This window comes from Canis lupus, chromosome X (genome assembly GCF_011100685.1).
Source record: "Canis lupus familiaris isolate Mischka breed German Shepherd chromosome X, alternate assembly UU_Cfam_GSD_1.0, whole genome shotgun sequence".
NCBI classification, from domain to species: Eukaryota; Metazoa; Chordata; class Mammalia; order Carnivora; family Canidae; genus Canis; species Canis lupus.
This window is the reverse complement of record NC_049260.1, coordinates 40,855,335-40,870,001: the sequence shown is the minus strand read 5'-3', so window position 1 is coordinate 40,870,001 and position 14,667 is coordinate 40,855,335. Positions and strand designations below refer to the sequence as shown.

Here is a 14,667-nt window from a genome sequence, read left to right as displayed (position 1 = left end):
TACCTCCAGGGCGACTACTCCAGTCAAAGCCACCACCATCTCTCAAGGATTATTAGAATAGCCTTCTAAACTGCTTTTCCTATTTCCAATCTTCCTTCCCCAGTCTATTCTAAATATAGGAGTCAGAGCCTATTTTTGTTTTTAACCTTTTACCATGGAAATTTAAAAACCTATATAACAGCACAGAGAATAATAATGACCTCCATATACCCAATCGGCCAGCTTCAATAGTAATTAATGTATGACCAATCTTGTTTTATCTTTAACCCCCATAGTACCCTGCCCCCCAGGTTATTTTGAAGTAAATATTAGACATCATATCATTCTATAGAGTGATCCTTTAAAAACACAAGTCAAGTCATATCACTTGCCTACTCAAAGCCTGCCAACTGCTCACCCTTCAACTGAGAGTAAAAACAAAAGATCTCATAAGTGCCCTCGAAGCCCTACACCAGGGGCAAACTATGGCCCACAGACCAAATGCAGCAGCTGCTTTTGTGTGGCCCAAGAGCAAAGAATGGGAGCTAAGGATGTTTTTACATTTTTAAATGATGCAAAAAATAAAAAGAAGAATCCTTTATGACACGTGAACGTGAAATTTAAATTTTACAGTCCACCATAGGTTTTACTGGAATACAGCCACGTTCATTCGCTTAAAGTACGGTCTATAGCTGTCTTCATGCTCAAGGTAGAGTTGAATAGTTGTGTCACAGACTGTATAACCCGTAAAGCCTAAAATATTTACTCTGTTTACAGAAAAAAAACCCTGCCAATTTCTTCTGTAAACAGCCAAGTTCCCGTATGATCTCTCTGATATTCTCTTCTTACCCACTCCATTCTAGCCTCATTGGCCTCCTTCCTGTCACTCAAACAGGCCAGACACACTCCTATCATTGGCTGATCTCTCAGCTGGGAATTTTTTTTTTTTGGGGGGCAGCCGAGGGGCGGGGGGGAGGGGCAGGGCCGCCGGGCCGGTTTCCCTTCCCTCCCCCCTCCTCCCTTCCCCTCCCGTTCCACCCCTGGGAGCAAGCTAGGGCCGGGCGGGCCGGCGTCCCTTCCGGGGAGCAGAGGCCTCCCTTGCTGGGAATATTTTTACCTGAAATATCTGCATTGTTTTCTCTCATCTTCAAGTCTTTTCTCAAATGTCATCTCTACGGCAGGTCCTACTCTGATCAGTCTATTTAAACCTGTAATACATGCCCACTGCGCACACTCTCCCCAACTTCTTAGTGTGCTCCACTTTTTCCTTTCTATAGCACTTCCCATTTTCTCATGCACTGTTCCTTATTCTCTATTTCTCTCAACTCAAACCTAAGTTGCAAGGCGCAAGGTTCTTTGTTGGTTCACTGATAAATCTCTAGTGCCTAGAACAGCGCCTGGCACACAATTAGGCACTCAAATATTTGCTGAATAAATGTAATCCCTTATAATAAAAAATTTAAGAGTCTTAATTTGGTAAGATCTTTACAAAATGCTGACTCTAAACTCTAAGCAATAAAAATAAGAATCATTGCCCTGCAGGTGAAAAACCTACTCCAGAATGCTTTATCTGTCCATCTGTTCATCTATCCATCAGTCTAATATTTACTGTCTGTCTGCCATGTCAGGGGTGTGGGGGACCTAAGGATGAAACAGTCTGAGCTTACAATCTACTAGGGAAGGTAAATCTAAGAATAAATAACTCAGTGTGGAAGAATGTGGTAACATGGGGCTGTAATGCAAACTTGGGTCTGCTAAGGTCTAGGCCAGTGTTTTCTCTCATAGCAGTCATGCTGCCAATTACTAACAATTCTAAAAAATCATCCTTTAAAACAGGAAAGATAGGGAGAAAAATGTAGGCACCACAATAATGAAAATAAGTTAACTAATGCATATAAGTTCAATGTGCTATTATAAAATGGCTAATAATGGGACACCTGGCTGGCTCAGTCAGTGGAGTATAGGACTCTTGATCTCGGGGTTCTGAGTTTGAGTCCCACGCTGCGTGTTGAGATTACTTAAAAATTTTTTAAATGACTAATAATTGTAAAAACATGGAAACTATTTTATTTTTTAGTGGGGAGAATGAATATTATAACAAATTTATGACATAATTAAATATAGATATATTTATTCAATAAACACTAATTGAGCACTGACAATGGGCAGACATTCCCCTTTGTGCTAAGGGGAAATCCACGAAAGAATGATGCACAACTTTGGCCTCCCAAGGGCTCACATCTGAGGAGCAGCCAGGATAGAACTTAGGAAAATCTAATTAGGCAATCCAGTGGGATTAGTGTTCCCTTAAACTGTTTTCCTTTATAACTGCTATAGTTAAATAATATCAGCAGAAAAAAAAGTTTAAAAAAAGGCAGGACAAAGTATCCAATTCTATTAGATGTAAAAAATGAATTTTAAAAATTGAAAGGGCCTTTGGGGTCCAGGTTATGTTCATTTTTTAATACTTTTTAAAAAAGATTTTATTTATTTATTCATGAGAGACAGAGAGAGAGAGAGAGAGAGAGAGAGAAAGAAAGAGGCAGAGACACAGGCAGAGGGAGAGGGAGAAGCAGGCTCCATGCAGGGAGCCCGACATGGGACTCAATCCTGGGTCCCCAGGATCACACCCAGGGCTGAAGGCGGCGCTAAACCGCTGAGCCACCCAGGCTGCCTGCCCCAGATTATGTTCTTTAAATACCATTTCTCAGCAAAAGAACCAGGTTTACTTCAAGGAGTAGCTGATCCCAGGTCTACAGCAAGAAATCTACAAGATGAGCCAGACAGCAAGAAATCTCATGGAACACCTAGAGCCTTTGTCCCTAAGTGATGGCATCGTATATGGCTCCTTTTCTATTAAGGAACTCAGCAGGCAAATCTAATTTTAACCAACCTGCAGCTCCTTTGCAGGAGGCCTGGGGAGTAGAAGGGTCAACCCTTCTGCCTTTGTCGGAGGTAAATGGCCTCTCCCAGTCTCATCCACCATCCCCCAATTATTGCTGTTGGGTGCACCAGCTACTACTTCTACTTCATTCAGCTGAATTCTTGTATCCCAGACGTCTCAGAAAACTTTACTTGTACTCCATATATGAGAAATGTGTGTCTGTAAGAATGACTTTCAAACCTATCTACCAGAATTTATGCATTTAGATGCAGCTTTCCCTACCAAAAAATGAGTTGTATTTAGTCTAAGCAACAGTCACTGGTTGAATCATCTTGGAACCTGAGTCCATCCATAATTAGTGGGTGAGATGCACAGGAAGATGGGCCTGGTTGTTTTAGAGTTATGGCTTGTTTCCACCCAGGATGGTATCATCTAGCTTCAGAACTTACCTAATTCATCTGAGATCTGACAGCAAAGGATGAAAATTAACTACCACTATGGATGAAAAGAGTACACTGAAGTGTGTAGAGGCAATGTCTAAAAAAAATGGCTCCAGAATGGTCTGTACAATGGCAGAGCCCTAGGAGTGAGTGGGAGGCCTCCCGAGTAAACTTGCAGCTAAGAGGCTGCTCTCACTGGGAAGTTGAGGCTGGCTAATTCAGTGGTAGCCCACTTCACTATTTCTCTTGGGGACTTACCTGAATACAGGCTCCTGTCTTCAGCTTGCACAGGTTGCAGACTAAGGCCCATCGACTGGGCGGGATGTGGGAGACCTTTGTGATTGGTTCCATCCTCTCAGGACAAGCAATGCTGACCTACAAATAAAACATCACCATAAGGCAGAGGCACCAAGGCATTCTAGAAGTACCTCTTGCAAACCAAAAATGATATTACACGAAGCTCAGGACATCAAAACGATGAGGTGAACCACGTCTCTTACGGTTACTATGGAACAAAGAATAAATAAAACCTATCTCTAGCCACTGCTCAGATCTTTGATCATTTCTAGTAATGTAAAATTACTGATTCATATACAGAATGAGAGGGCAGGAGTAGAGATGGGCATGGTTACTTTAATGAATCCAAGATACCCACATTTTACTTAGGAACCAAAGAAAGCCACTAAGGAAAGGAATTAAAATTCACAAAATCTAGCATCTATTCTATGTAAGAGATGGTGCCACATGCCTTGTTTTGTCATTTAACCAACCAAGTATGAAAAATAGGCAGTGACAAGCCTTTCAGTTCAGTTTACAAAGAGGCATGATACTATTAGAAAGTAGCAGCAATCTGGGTAATGAAGAGGTTGCAGCACGTAAGTAGGAAGGATGAGGATGGTAACATTTTCAAACCACAGTCTTTTAAATCATGTAACTACCATCAGTCTGCTCTACTCTTTCAGCCAAAGTACCTTCAAAGTGAAATCAGTACTTTGGGAGAGTACTGAAAGGAAGGCATGCTTTAAAAAAATGGAAAATATTTTTTCCATATGAATGTGAGGGGTTAGGCAACTTCTGGTAAAAAAAAAAAAGTGTTCTCACCCTCTCTTACAAATGTGTACATGAGTTTCTGAGAGCGCCACAACTTTAAAAAGTGAAAGACTGTCAAATAAGGCTAGTTAAACTAGCACCAGATCTACCCACATCAAGAAATCAATAGTAGGGGGATCCCTGGATGGCTCAGGGGTTTAGTGCCTGCCTGCCTTCGGCCCAGGGCTTGGTCCTGGAGTCCCGGGATCGAGTCCCGCATCAGGCTTCCTGTGTGGAGCCGGCTTCTCCCTCTGCCTGTGTCTCTGCCTCTCTCTCTGTCTCTCATGAATAAAATCTTAAAAAAAAAAAAGAAACCAACAGTAGAAAGATGACAGTGATCTTGGGCAACCCAAAAGGTACTAAAAACCAAAAGACAATAGATAAGAAAGCTTCTTTTATTTCTAGAGGACTCTTCAGGAGTCATGTTCTAAACTTACTATGCTGAGAGAGCTTGCTCTATTAGCTGGGGCATTTGCTGCTTGAAACCAGTCACTCTCAGGCCAGACACCTGAGAGCTCCTATCAGTTTGTAAGCTGGACATTCTTAGTAAGAAAAAGAAACCATTAGTCAAATATTTTTTAAAACGATTACTTCTCTATCCATCAGAATACCATAGTATTTATCATGGACAGTTTAACTCTGTGAGCTTGAGCTCGAACTGTTAACTCCCCTGGAACTGCCATTAACAAGATAAAGCCAGGGAAGTTTTTAAAGGACAATGAATTACTGATACAGTATTATGAGCTTTCCCATGAACAGAATTCTAAAGTCTCTCTTGCCCTGCAGTTAAACTGCTTAACAAATTTGCTGGGTTGGATAGTGACTGGGGAAAGATGATGTGAGTGGAATATTCAAACAGGTTTTAAAAAAAAATGGCAGCCAAAGAAGTAAGGACAAGTAATGTTTGGAAGCTCTTTTTAATCAATTTAGTACGCACATAGCTCCTTATCAGCAACTGAAGGACCAGATTAAATAACTAGGGATGGAGTTTTGAATAAAGAAGCTTTTAGACACACCTTGAGTCCAAGCTCTGAAAAGAGCTTCAAAAATCAAAGGACAACCATCGTAGTGGGCAAAAGTTATTGCTCACTTTATGTGGAATAGCCTAAAACTGGAAACAACTGAAATGCTCATCAAAGGAGAATGGATAAACAAATCCTGGTATATCCATACGACAGCATACTATTCAACAATAGAAACGAATGCGTGTTGATACAACCACAACATGGAGTGCTAGGTAGACAGAAAAAGAGTGTATGCTGTATGATTCTGTTTATATGAAATTCAAAAACAGATTAAACTAACCTACAGTGATAACAATCGAAATGGTAAATAGGGACCCAAATAAGGACTGGAAAGTGGGTATGAGGGATATTTCTGGGGTGCTTTTTGGCTACCTCTGCGGTGTTCCATGTCTTGGTCTGGGTTGTGGTTACAGATATGTGTAAAAATTCATGAAACTGGATACTTAGTATTTGTTTTTTTAAGCTAAGTTTCACCTTAAAAAATCTGTTCATATCTTTTGTGCCTCATGGTCTTTTGTGCCTCTCTTCTCATACAAATTTATCCAATACCACTGGTATCACTACCTATAAGGTTTTAAAAAATTCTTTCTTTTCTTTTCTTTCTTTTCCTTTTCTCTTTCTTTCTTTCTTTCTTTCTTTCTTTCTTTCTTTCTTCTTTCTTTTTCTTTCTCTCTCTCTTTTCTTTCTTCTTTCTCCCTCCTTTCTCTCTCTCTTTCTTTCTTTCTCTCTCTCTCTCTTTCTCTTCTTTCTTTTCTTTCTTTCTTTCTCTCTTTCTTCCTCTCTCCTCTCTCTCTCTCTTTCTCTCTTTCTTTCTTTCTTTCTGACAGAGAGAGGCAGAGACATAGGCAGAGGGAGAAGCAGGCTCCATGCAGGGAGCCCGATGTGGAACTCAATCCTGGGACTCCAGGATCACACTTTGAGCTGAAGGCAGACACTTAACTGCTGAGCCACCCAGGCATCCCTCACCACTTATAAATTACTCAGCACAGGCTTATGTGCTCACTTGCATCAGAGGAGAATGTGAGGGAGCTCCAGTGGAGCTCAGAAACATGGGCAGGCATGAAGCATCTCTGTGAAGCCCGAGTCAGTCTGAATGCTGTGGGAAATAGGGGCACCCTAGTACATATGGGCTCAAAGACCTAGATGATTTCTTACCTCTGGAATCCACAGGGCACAGCTGACATGAGCCCATTTAGTCCCTGTCCTGGTAGTCTTCATGGCCCCACCTCTCTTTGGACATAACAGACACTGTGGATGAATGCCCAGGACACAGGAGCGACACAGCCAGCTGCCTTCTGGGACCTTGAGGATGCCGTAGCAGGCCTGGAGGCACGAGGAAGAGAGGGAGAATGATTAGCATCTTCTCACCAGGGCTGATGTGTACACTGGTACACAGTCACAAGAGTACCCTCCGCTTTTAGAAGAGGCAAATAAGGCCCAATAAGCTCATATCCAGGGTTTAGTAATTTTAAAACACTCAAAAAAAGGGCAACTTCCAGCACCTGTTCTGCAACTTCCAGCACCTGTTCTAAGATCAACATGTCTGTCTATGAGAACTGACTTTAGGACACAAGACTAGAAAGAAATATATACAAAGGCTGGTGCAACTGTTATGTGAGTTTGGGAATTACATCTTTTCTTTTTGCCTCTGTTTTCTGAAGCTTTGTCAATGATTATGTATTATACTTAGTCATATACTTATTGAATAACTTCTACATGTCATGCACTGTTGTAATAAAAAAAAAGTGTTAAAAAGGAAACAATGAAACTTCCGAGGAGCAAACGAGCTAACGTTTAAAGAGCCTAACAGAGCCTGGCACATAAAAAGCACTCAGCAAATCACAGCAATTACTTGCTTGGGTTGAAGAAAAAGGGACTTGTGAATGAATCTTGAATTGAATAGAATATTAGACTAATCACAGTACTCCATAATGAATTCTGGAAGATGCTTCAAATCCTTTATGGAATGAAGTTGGACAAATAAATGAATTACCGGGGGAGGGGAGATTAGTTTGGAAAACATTCCAGATTTCCTCTTCACTACCTCCAATCTAGCCCATCTTTCCCCTCCTTACTGTTCTACTCTCACCATTCAAGACTAAACCTGGGGGCCACCTGGCTCCCCATGTGGCCTGGCATACTTTGCATCACTGACTGATTCACCATGGCAGCTTCAAAATCTGTGTTTACTCCAGGAGGTTCACCCACAGCTCAGATTCAGGTTCCAAAAGTTACTATCATGTTACTCCCCAACCAGGCTCTTTTCCAAGTTATTCATATCACCACCATGCTTCCCAGCTTCCAGGTCCAAGATTCCTATATGCATATTATCTACTTCCCTTCATCTACTGCCCCGGGGTATGCTAGTTGCCCCTACAGAGTGGCCCTTAGTCTCTGATCTTCCTCTCTATCCCCACCACAACTGCTCCATCTATCTAAATCCTTATCATGTTAGGTCTGGATTGATTTATTCCTAAATTCTCTTCCATCCCCTTCACACCTTCAATCCTTCTTCCATTTGGCTGTCATCTTCTTACTAAAACAAAGATTTCATTCCATTGCACGGCAACAAACCCTCTAGAAATTCCTTCTGTTCTCACCCCCACCCTCGTCTAAACCACAGGTTGGCAAACTACTACTTGAGGCCTGTTCTATAAGGCTAACAAGCTAAGAATGGTTTTCATATTTTTAGAGCTATGTTAAAAAAAGAGTATGTAATGGAGACTGTATGTGGCCCTCGGAGTCTAAAATATTTACTACCTGGCCCTTCAAAGAAAAAGTTTCTCTGTCTCTGATCTAAAGCCTGATGTTCCTCAACTCACTTATCAGTTCATATAGCCCCTTGTGTCTGCTCCACTTCTTAACCCTTGCCCTCTACTCAAAATGCCTTCCCTCACCAGGTATGTGGTTGGCATCATGTATTTTTCTTTATTTTAGCTGTTATGTTTCATCTCCGCAGCAAGACTCTAAGGTCACTGAAGGTAGGTCTTTTCTCATCAATTTTTTTTCTTTTATCATCAATTTATCTGATATGCTTTCTATGCTGAGATCAAATAGATGGTTTGGTAGAACAGACTAATTTAGGTCAAGAACTGAAGCTGAACTCCAACCAGGATGCTCTTACAACAGTAGGGCATCATTTTCTAAGGCTCAACCTTCAAAGCTTTTCTTTCTCTGAGGTCCAGAAAGTTTGCTAGGAAATGAAAGCAAGCTTCCTCCCTAAACCAGAGCCTCTTTCAGACCAACAGACTAGCGGTTCTAGGAATACCTCTTATCTCCTGGCTGTTCCACTGGGCAGAAAATCATTTACTAAGCCCTTGTATAGACTTATTCATGGTCATAGGACCATAGAAGCTTGTATTTCTTGGCAGGAGTTCTCATTTTTTTCTAGACCACAACATGATGAAGGCTGTGGACTTTCTTGAGAGAAGTGTACACATGCACAGACATATGTCTTACATATAATATCAGGGGGTGAATAAACTCAGTGCCAAACATATATATGACAGATGCAAAAAACTATCCTCAGACACTATTGAGAAACTATTGAGAAACTACTGAGCGTTCAATACCTTGGCTAAGAACCAAAAAGTGGAACATACAAAGGAACTTGGAATGCTCCCAATTTTCACATTTTAATGTTAAAATATCCAGTCTATTGATGTAAAACCTCTCTTCTACTTGTACTGACACAAGTGTATTATAGTCACAGAGGAACAAACATTGATGTGGTGGCAGTAAGGAAGAAAAATTATGTTTAATAAATACAGATGTCAACATTTCTCTGATTCTGTTAGGGAGTAAACCAAATCCTCCAAATCATTTTAAGTCAGTTTTCAGTCAACAGAGGGAGCTCTAAACTAAGCATCTCTTTAGAATTCAAGTGAATATACTCACTTTGGAAGAATTTCTTTTATATGAAACCTTACGTGGCACCAACATCCAGCTTTAATACATACCAGCTTATATTCTGCAAGGCCTGGTCAAGTGTTACTGTCATCACTTTCTACGTGAGGAAAGCGCATCATTTATAGTCATTACTGGATATGTTTTCAAAACAAATAAAATAATCTTTGAGGATAATAATTAAGCTACATTTCATTTTTTAGTAAGGAATCCGAAAACAATTCCTTAATATTTTGTCCCAACTGTGAAGGACAAATACAGAAAATACATACAGATGACCTTTGTACTATTTTCCCTTCAAGCCTACTAGAGATCCACAATCATTCATCTGAAAACCCTAGAGTGAGAAACATCAGGAAATTCAGAATTGCTCAGATGTTCGGAAAGTAATAAGTACATACATGATACATTACCAAAACCCAATGGGGCCAGGGGCAGTATCATATTATCAAATACATTAATATTTCTCTAGCAAACTATATGAGCATTTATACAAAATGAGATAAAGACTATAAACAGTCTCATATTGGGTGAGTTCTAGTATTGCCCCAAATCAGTTTTGGTGCAAAACTTAAGCAAAATCTGGTAGTTTTCGGAGCTTTTGAATTTCTGGAATTGTAAAGGGAGGACTGTGGACCTATATTATCAAATATATAAGTTCATATTTAATGATATTTCCTCTCCCACTAAAGGTGTGACGTAAATGCCAATAACTGGTAGAGTGAAGATAAATTTTTGAAGTTCACTCTTTTAAAGGAAACAAGTAAAATGAAGAAGATCCAATTGTCACAGAATAATTCTGAGTACCTTCTAATATAGAGAGATAGGTTAGATGGCCCAGGCAATTAAAATAAAGTCTTAAGTCCTGTTTTTTTCTCGCTCTCCTGTGTTACCTAATCATTGTTTTATTTATTTACTAAAAATTTTTTTTAGAGTTCATAAATAAAATTTTATTGTAACAAAGTGCCACACATTTGTTGACTTACTATAACTGCTTTTGTACTACATCGCAGAGTTGAATTGCTACAATAAAGACCATATGGTCTTACAATTTTGTTTTTTTGTTTTTTTTTTTCTTTTTTTTTTTAATTTATTTTTTATTGGTGTTCAATTTACTAACATACAGAATAACACCCAGTGCCCGTCACCCATTCACTCCCACCCCCCGCCCTCCTCCCCTTCTACCACCCCTAGTTCGTTTATTTTAAGTAATCTCTATGTCAAATGTGGAGCTCAAACTCATGACCTCGAGATCGAGAGTCACACGGTTTACTGGCTGAGCCAGCCAGGCGCCCCACTGTATTATCTAATCATCTTAGTCATTTTGTAGCCAGAATGATCTTTCTAAAATACAACTATACAACTGATAGCTTTCAGGGTTGATGGGACAAAACCAAAGTTCCTCAGTTTGTCAGCAAAGGTCCATCACCTGTGGCTCTTGTATTCCTTTCTACCCTCACTCTCCATCCTCCCCACTCCACCCTGCTACCTTCTGCAGCTCTGAACAGCTCCAGATATACTTTGCCCACTCTCACTACTCTGCCTGAATGTGTTTTCCTCTCTGCCTGAGCACACACTGCTGTTTTATGTGGCATTTAGATTCAGCTTGGATGCCACTTCTTAGAAGCTGTCACTGATCCCCATCCCTTCCATGCACGCACTTTCATAGCAGCATGGACTTCTATCTACAAAAACATCTGACATATTGTGCTAAATGGACAGTATCCTTGTAGCCCTTATACCAGACTCTGATCACCCTGGGAGCAAAGACCATGTCTGCCTCTTCGTCACTGACTGTGTCTTCAGCATGTGGCACAGTCCTGGCACATGGGATGGTGTTGCATACCTATTTGCTAGATAAATTAATGAGGTAAATGAAACACACAACAGGTTCAAAAAAGTGAAAAATTTCTTGGGGTAAGGGAATTAAAGGAAAGATTTAAACCAAATCTTGGAAGTCATGTGTGTAGATTGTTCATACATGGAGGTGGGAGAAAGCATTTTAAATTGGAGTGTGGCTGAAACATGGGACAGGACAGTGTCAGGAATAGTAATCACAGCCCCCTAAGGTGAACTTATTTCGCAGGAGCATAGGGCTTATGGGGGAAGGGAAGAGCTGAAAAAAAATGCAGATATCATTATCATCATCATCAATTAAAAAGGCATAGTGGAAAAAAATAAATAAAAAGGCATAGAGGTAGAATGGATGACAAATCATTAGCTGTAAGAACTTGGGTAAAATCACTTCATCTTTCCTGGTATTATTTGTAAAAAAAAAAAAACAAAAAACTGAGTGGGATCTTCTTTTACAGTCCTAAAACTCTGATCTTTAAAAGTGTAGTGGACTCAGCTTCCTTGGGAGGACTGGAGAGGGCTCTGGGTGCTAGGATAAAGGGTCTAGATTTACACCTGTAGGAAGTATAATCTCATTAAGGTTACTGACTATGAGTGTAACGTAATGTAACAGGGATTCAAAGAGAGAGTAGCAGGCAGGCAACAAGGAGACACCCCAGGGGACTATAAAAGTCTTAAATAAGTCAAACTCAATGGCATGGGTATGAAGGGACACAATAAAGGTCTAGGTTTAGCTCCTGTGGTATAGTTAGTAAATCGGTCACCTTGGGGATCATAAGTACTGTTTCTAAAGGAATTACTGAAGAACAGCCAGGCCAAATCTTTATTTTCCCCCTTATTAAATGTAAATTGCTACCCAGATATGGGTGCTGGAGACCACTGCTGAGCTTCAGAAAGGCTGACCGCGGGGAGGTGGCGGTCTCCACTCTCACTAACCTGATGCACACAGATGTTACACTTATCACAGAACACCATATCATTCCCTTCTTCACTGTCTGGAGACCGGCACACATCACAGATCACATCTTCATCGTATTCTATGCCTAGCCCTTCCTCTGTCTCAATAGCATGGTTCATATTTTCATGGCAATGGCGTTCCAGGACTTCTACTGTCTTTTCCATAAGATTCTCATCAACTGGCCCATAACCTGCACAGAAATACAAACAATCAATCAACCCATCAGTCAGCTGTCATTTCCAAATCACCTACTGTGAGCCAGGTGCAGGGACGGAGGGATTCTGAAAGATAAGACCATCTCTTCCTTGACTTAAAACAACTGTATTTCAAAGAATCTTTTACTAGGAGCTATTCTAATATTTATCTATCATCACATATTAGCATTTGACACATGAAAGGAGAAATACACTTCACCACATTCCTTGTAAGATGTATTACTGATTTTTCAGTTTTCTGTCTATATCCTAACAAGTCTCCTCCTAAATTTGTTTTTTTTTTCTCTTATTCCCACTGAGGGCAAACTTCCACTGAGCTTTATAATTTTGAACACTTTAATTTATAGAATAAGATAATTAGGGTCACATAATTATGTGAACATAAATAATAATGCATTCTTAGCAAATCAGTCCCGATTGCACATATATCAGTTACAACATTAGGAATTTTTCATACAAAATGGTATTAAGTCACAAAAGTGAATTCTACATACTGTGTATATCATTCTACATCTAAAATATTTTGTTTTTCAAAGCTGACTTCTAAAAATATCCAATAATATTTTTCAATGGCAACTATATATAACATAAATCTATTACATTCATAAAAGTCTAACTGCAAATTTTGAAATTACCTTTTTTTGCCTGATTCCCTTTACTTCAATACTTTTAATTTTTCTTAGTCTTCTAATCTTAATAAACCTAACTAAAAGATTCATATGGTGGGTACTGGCAACAAGTAAACATATTTATTTTTAGGGGACTAATGTTTTTGTGAGAATACATATATACTGAACAGCTTGTAAACTCAGGAATAATTCCTAAAGTGATTCAAAACAAATTCACCCAAATATTCCACTCATTTGTTATATTAAGATATACTAGAAACTCTGGAATTCCATATAAACTACCTTTTTAGTGTTGTAGATACTTATGAAAGCAAAAACTACCCAAGTAGTATCTTTCATTTTCCCAGCCAAGACAAATTACACATTTCTGCACCCTGAATTGGAGGAGGACAGTGTCTGGTTATAGGAGCACTTAGATTCAAATTCCAACTTGACCCCATGTTGGTTATGTAAACTTTGACAAGTTATTTATCCTCTTTAGGGTTTAGTTTTCTTATCTATAAAATGAGGACCATAATACAGACTCACGGATTTCTTGTGACACGTTTAATTTAATGTTGTTTTTCAAAGTTTAAGCTCTTAGAAGTCTTACTACAATATCATTTACTCTAAAGAGTGAAACTTGAGATAAGGCAATCCTCTTTTAAAACTCGTCCAAGGGCAGCCCCGGTGGCACAGAGGTTTGGCGCTGCCTGCAGCCTGGGGTGTGATCCTGGAGACCCGGGATTGAGTCCCACATGGGGCTCCCTGCATGGAGCCTGCTTCTCCCTCTGTCTGTGTCTCTGCCTCTCTCTCTCTCTCTCTCTGTGTCTATGAATAAATAAATAAAATATTAAAAAAAAAAACTCGTCCAAGCCTAAATGCAATGTGGTGTCCTGAATGGGATCCTGGAACAGAAAAAGGTCATTAGTGGAAAAACTGGTGAAATCCTGATCAAGTCTAGAAGTTAGTTAACAGTATAATGTAGCTGTGCTGATTCCTTAGCTTGGACAAATGTACCATGTTCAAGTAAGGTGTTATTAATATTGGGGGGAATTGGAACCATGTGAGGGGTATACGGCAATTGTATAAAATGTACAACTTTGGGGCACCTGGGTGGCTCAGCGGTTGAACGTCTGCTTTCAGCTCAGGTTGTGATCCTGGGGTCCTGGAATTGAATCCCGCATCAGGCCCTCCACAGGGAGCCTGCTTCTCCCTCTGCCTCTCTCTGTGTCTTTCATGAATGAATAAATAAAATCTTAAAAAAATGTACAACTTTTCTCTAAATCTGTAACTATTCTAAAATAAAAGGTTCATTTAAAAAATCATCTGAAAAAAAAATCATCCGGAGGGGATTAACTGCAAAATACCAAAGGGTCCTCTTCATAAGGTAGTGTCATGTTGAGGACAGCCCTGTAATGATCATAATGTATATGGATGTCACATGGTTCATAAACACAACTGCACACTGAGCCATCAATCCATCTGACTATGGTCTCATACTCTGATTTTCCCCCTCTGCTAGTCTTTTATTCCCTTCCCTTTGTGGTTCTCACCCTACACTGACATCTCTTCTCTCCTCTTAGAAGGCAGAGTAAGAGAAGACATAAAGCAGAAAGTTTTAAAAAGCAAGAAGTACTGGTTACTGACAGAATAACTACCACTATCCCACCAAACTGGATTTAATACAATTTTAAGTTTTTATTCAT

General features: G+C 39.8%; 1 protein-coding gene across 3 annotated transcripts in view; it reads right to left on the bottom strand.

The window, feature by feature from the left end:
- The window catches only part of JADE3 (jade family PHD finger 3), a 137,084-nt gene that overhangs the window by 15,539 nt on the left and 106,878 nt on the right, over positions 1-14,667 (bottom strand). For all 3 annotated transcript variants that reach the window (XM_038587245.1, XM_038587244.1, XM_038587246.1), the window contains exons 6-8: positions 12,114-12,325; positions 6,573-6,740; positions 3,562-3,678 (exon numbers count right to left, since the gene is read on the bottom strand). In XM_038587245.1, coding sequence (XP_038443173.1) covers positions 3,562-3,678; positions 6,573-6,740; positions 12,114-12,325 — 497 coding nt within the window. The remainder of the gene's footprint in view (positions 1-3,561; positions 3,679-6,572; positions 6,741-12,113; positions 12,326-14,667) is intronic.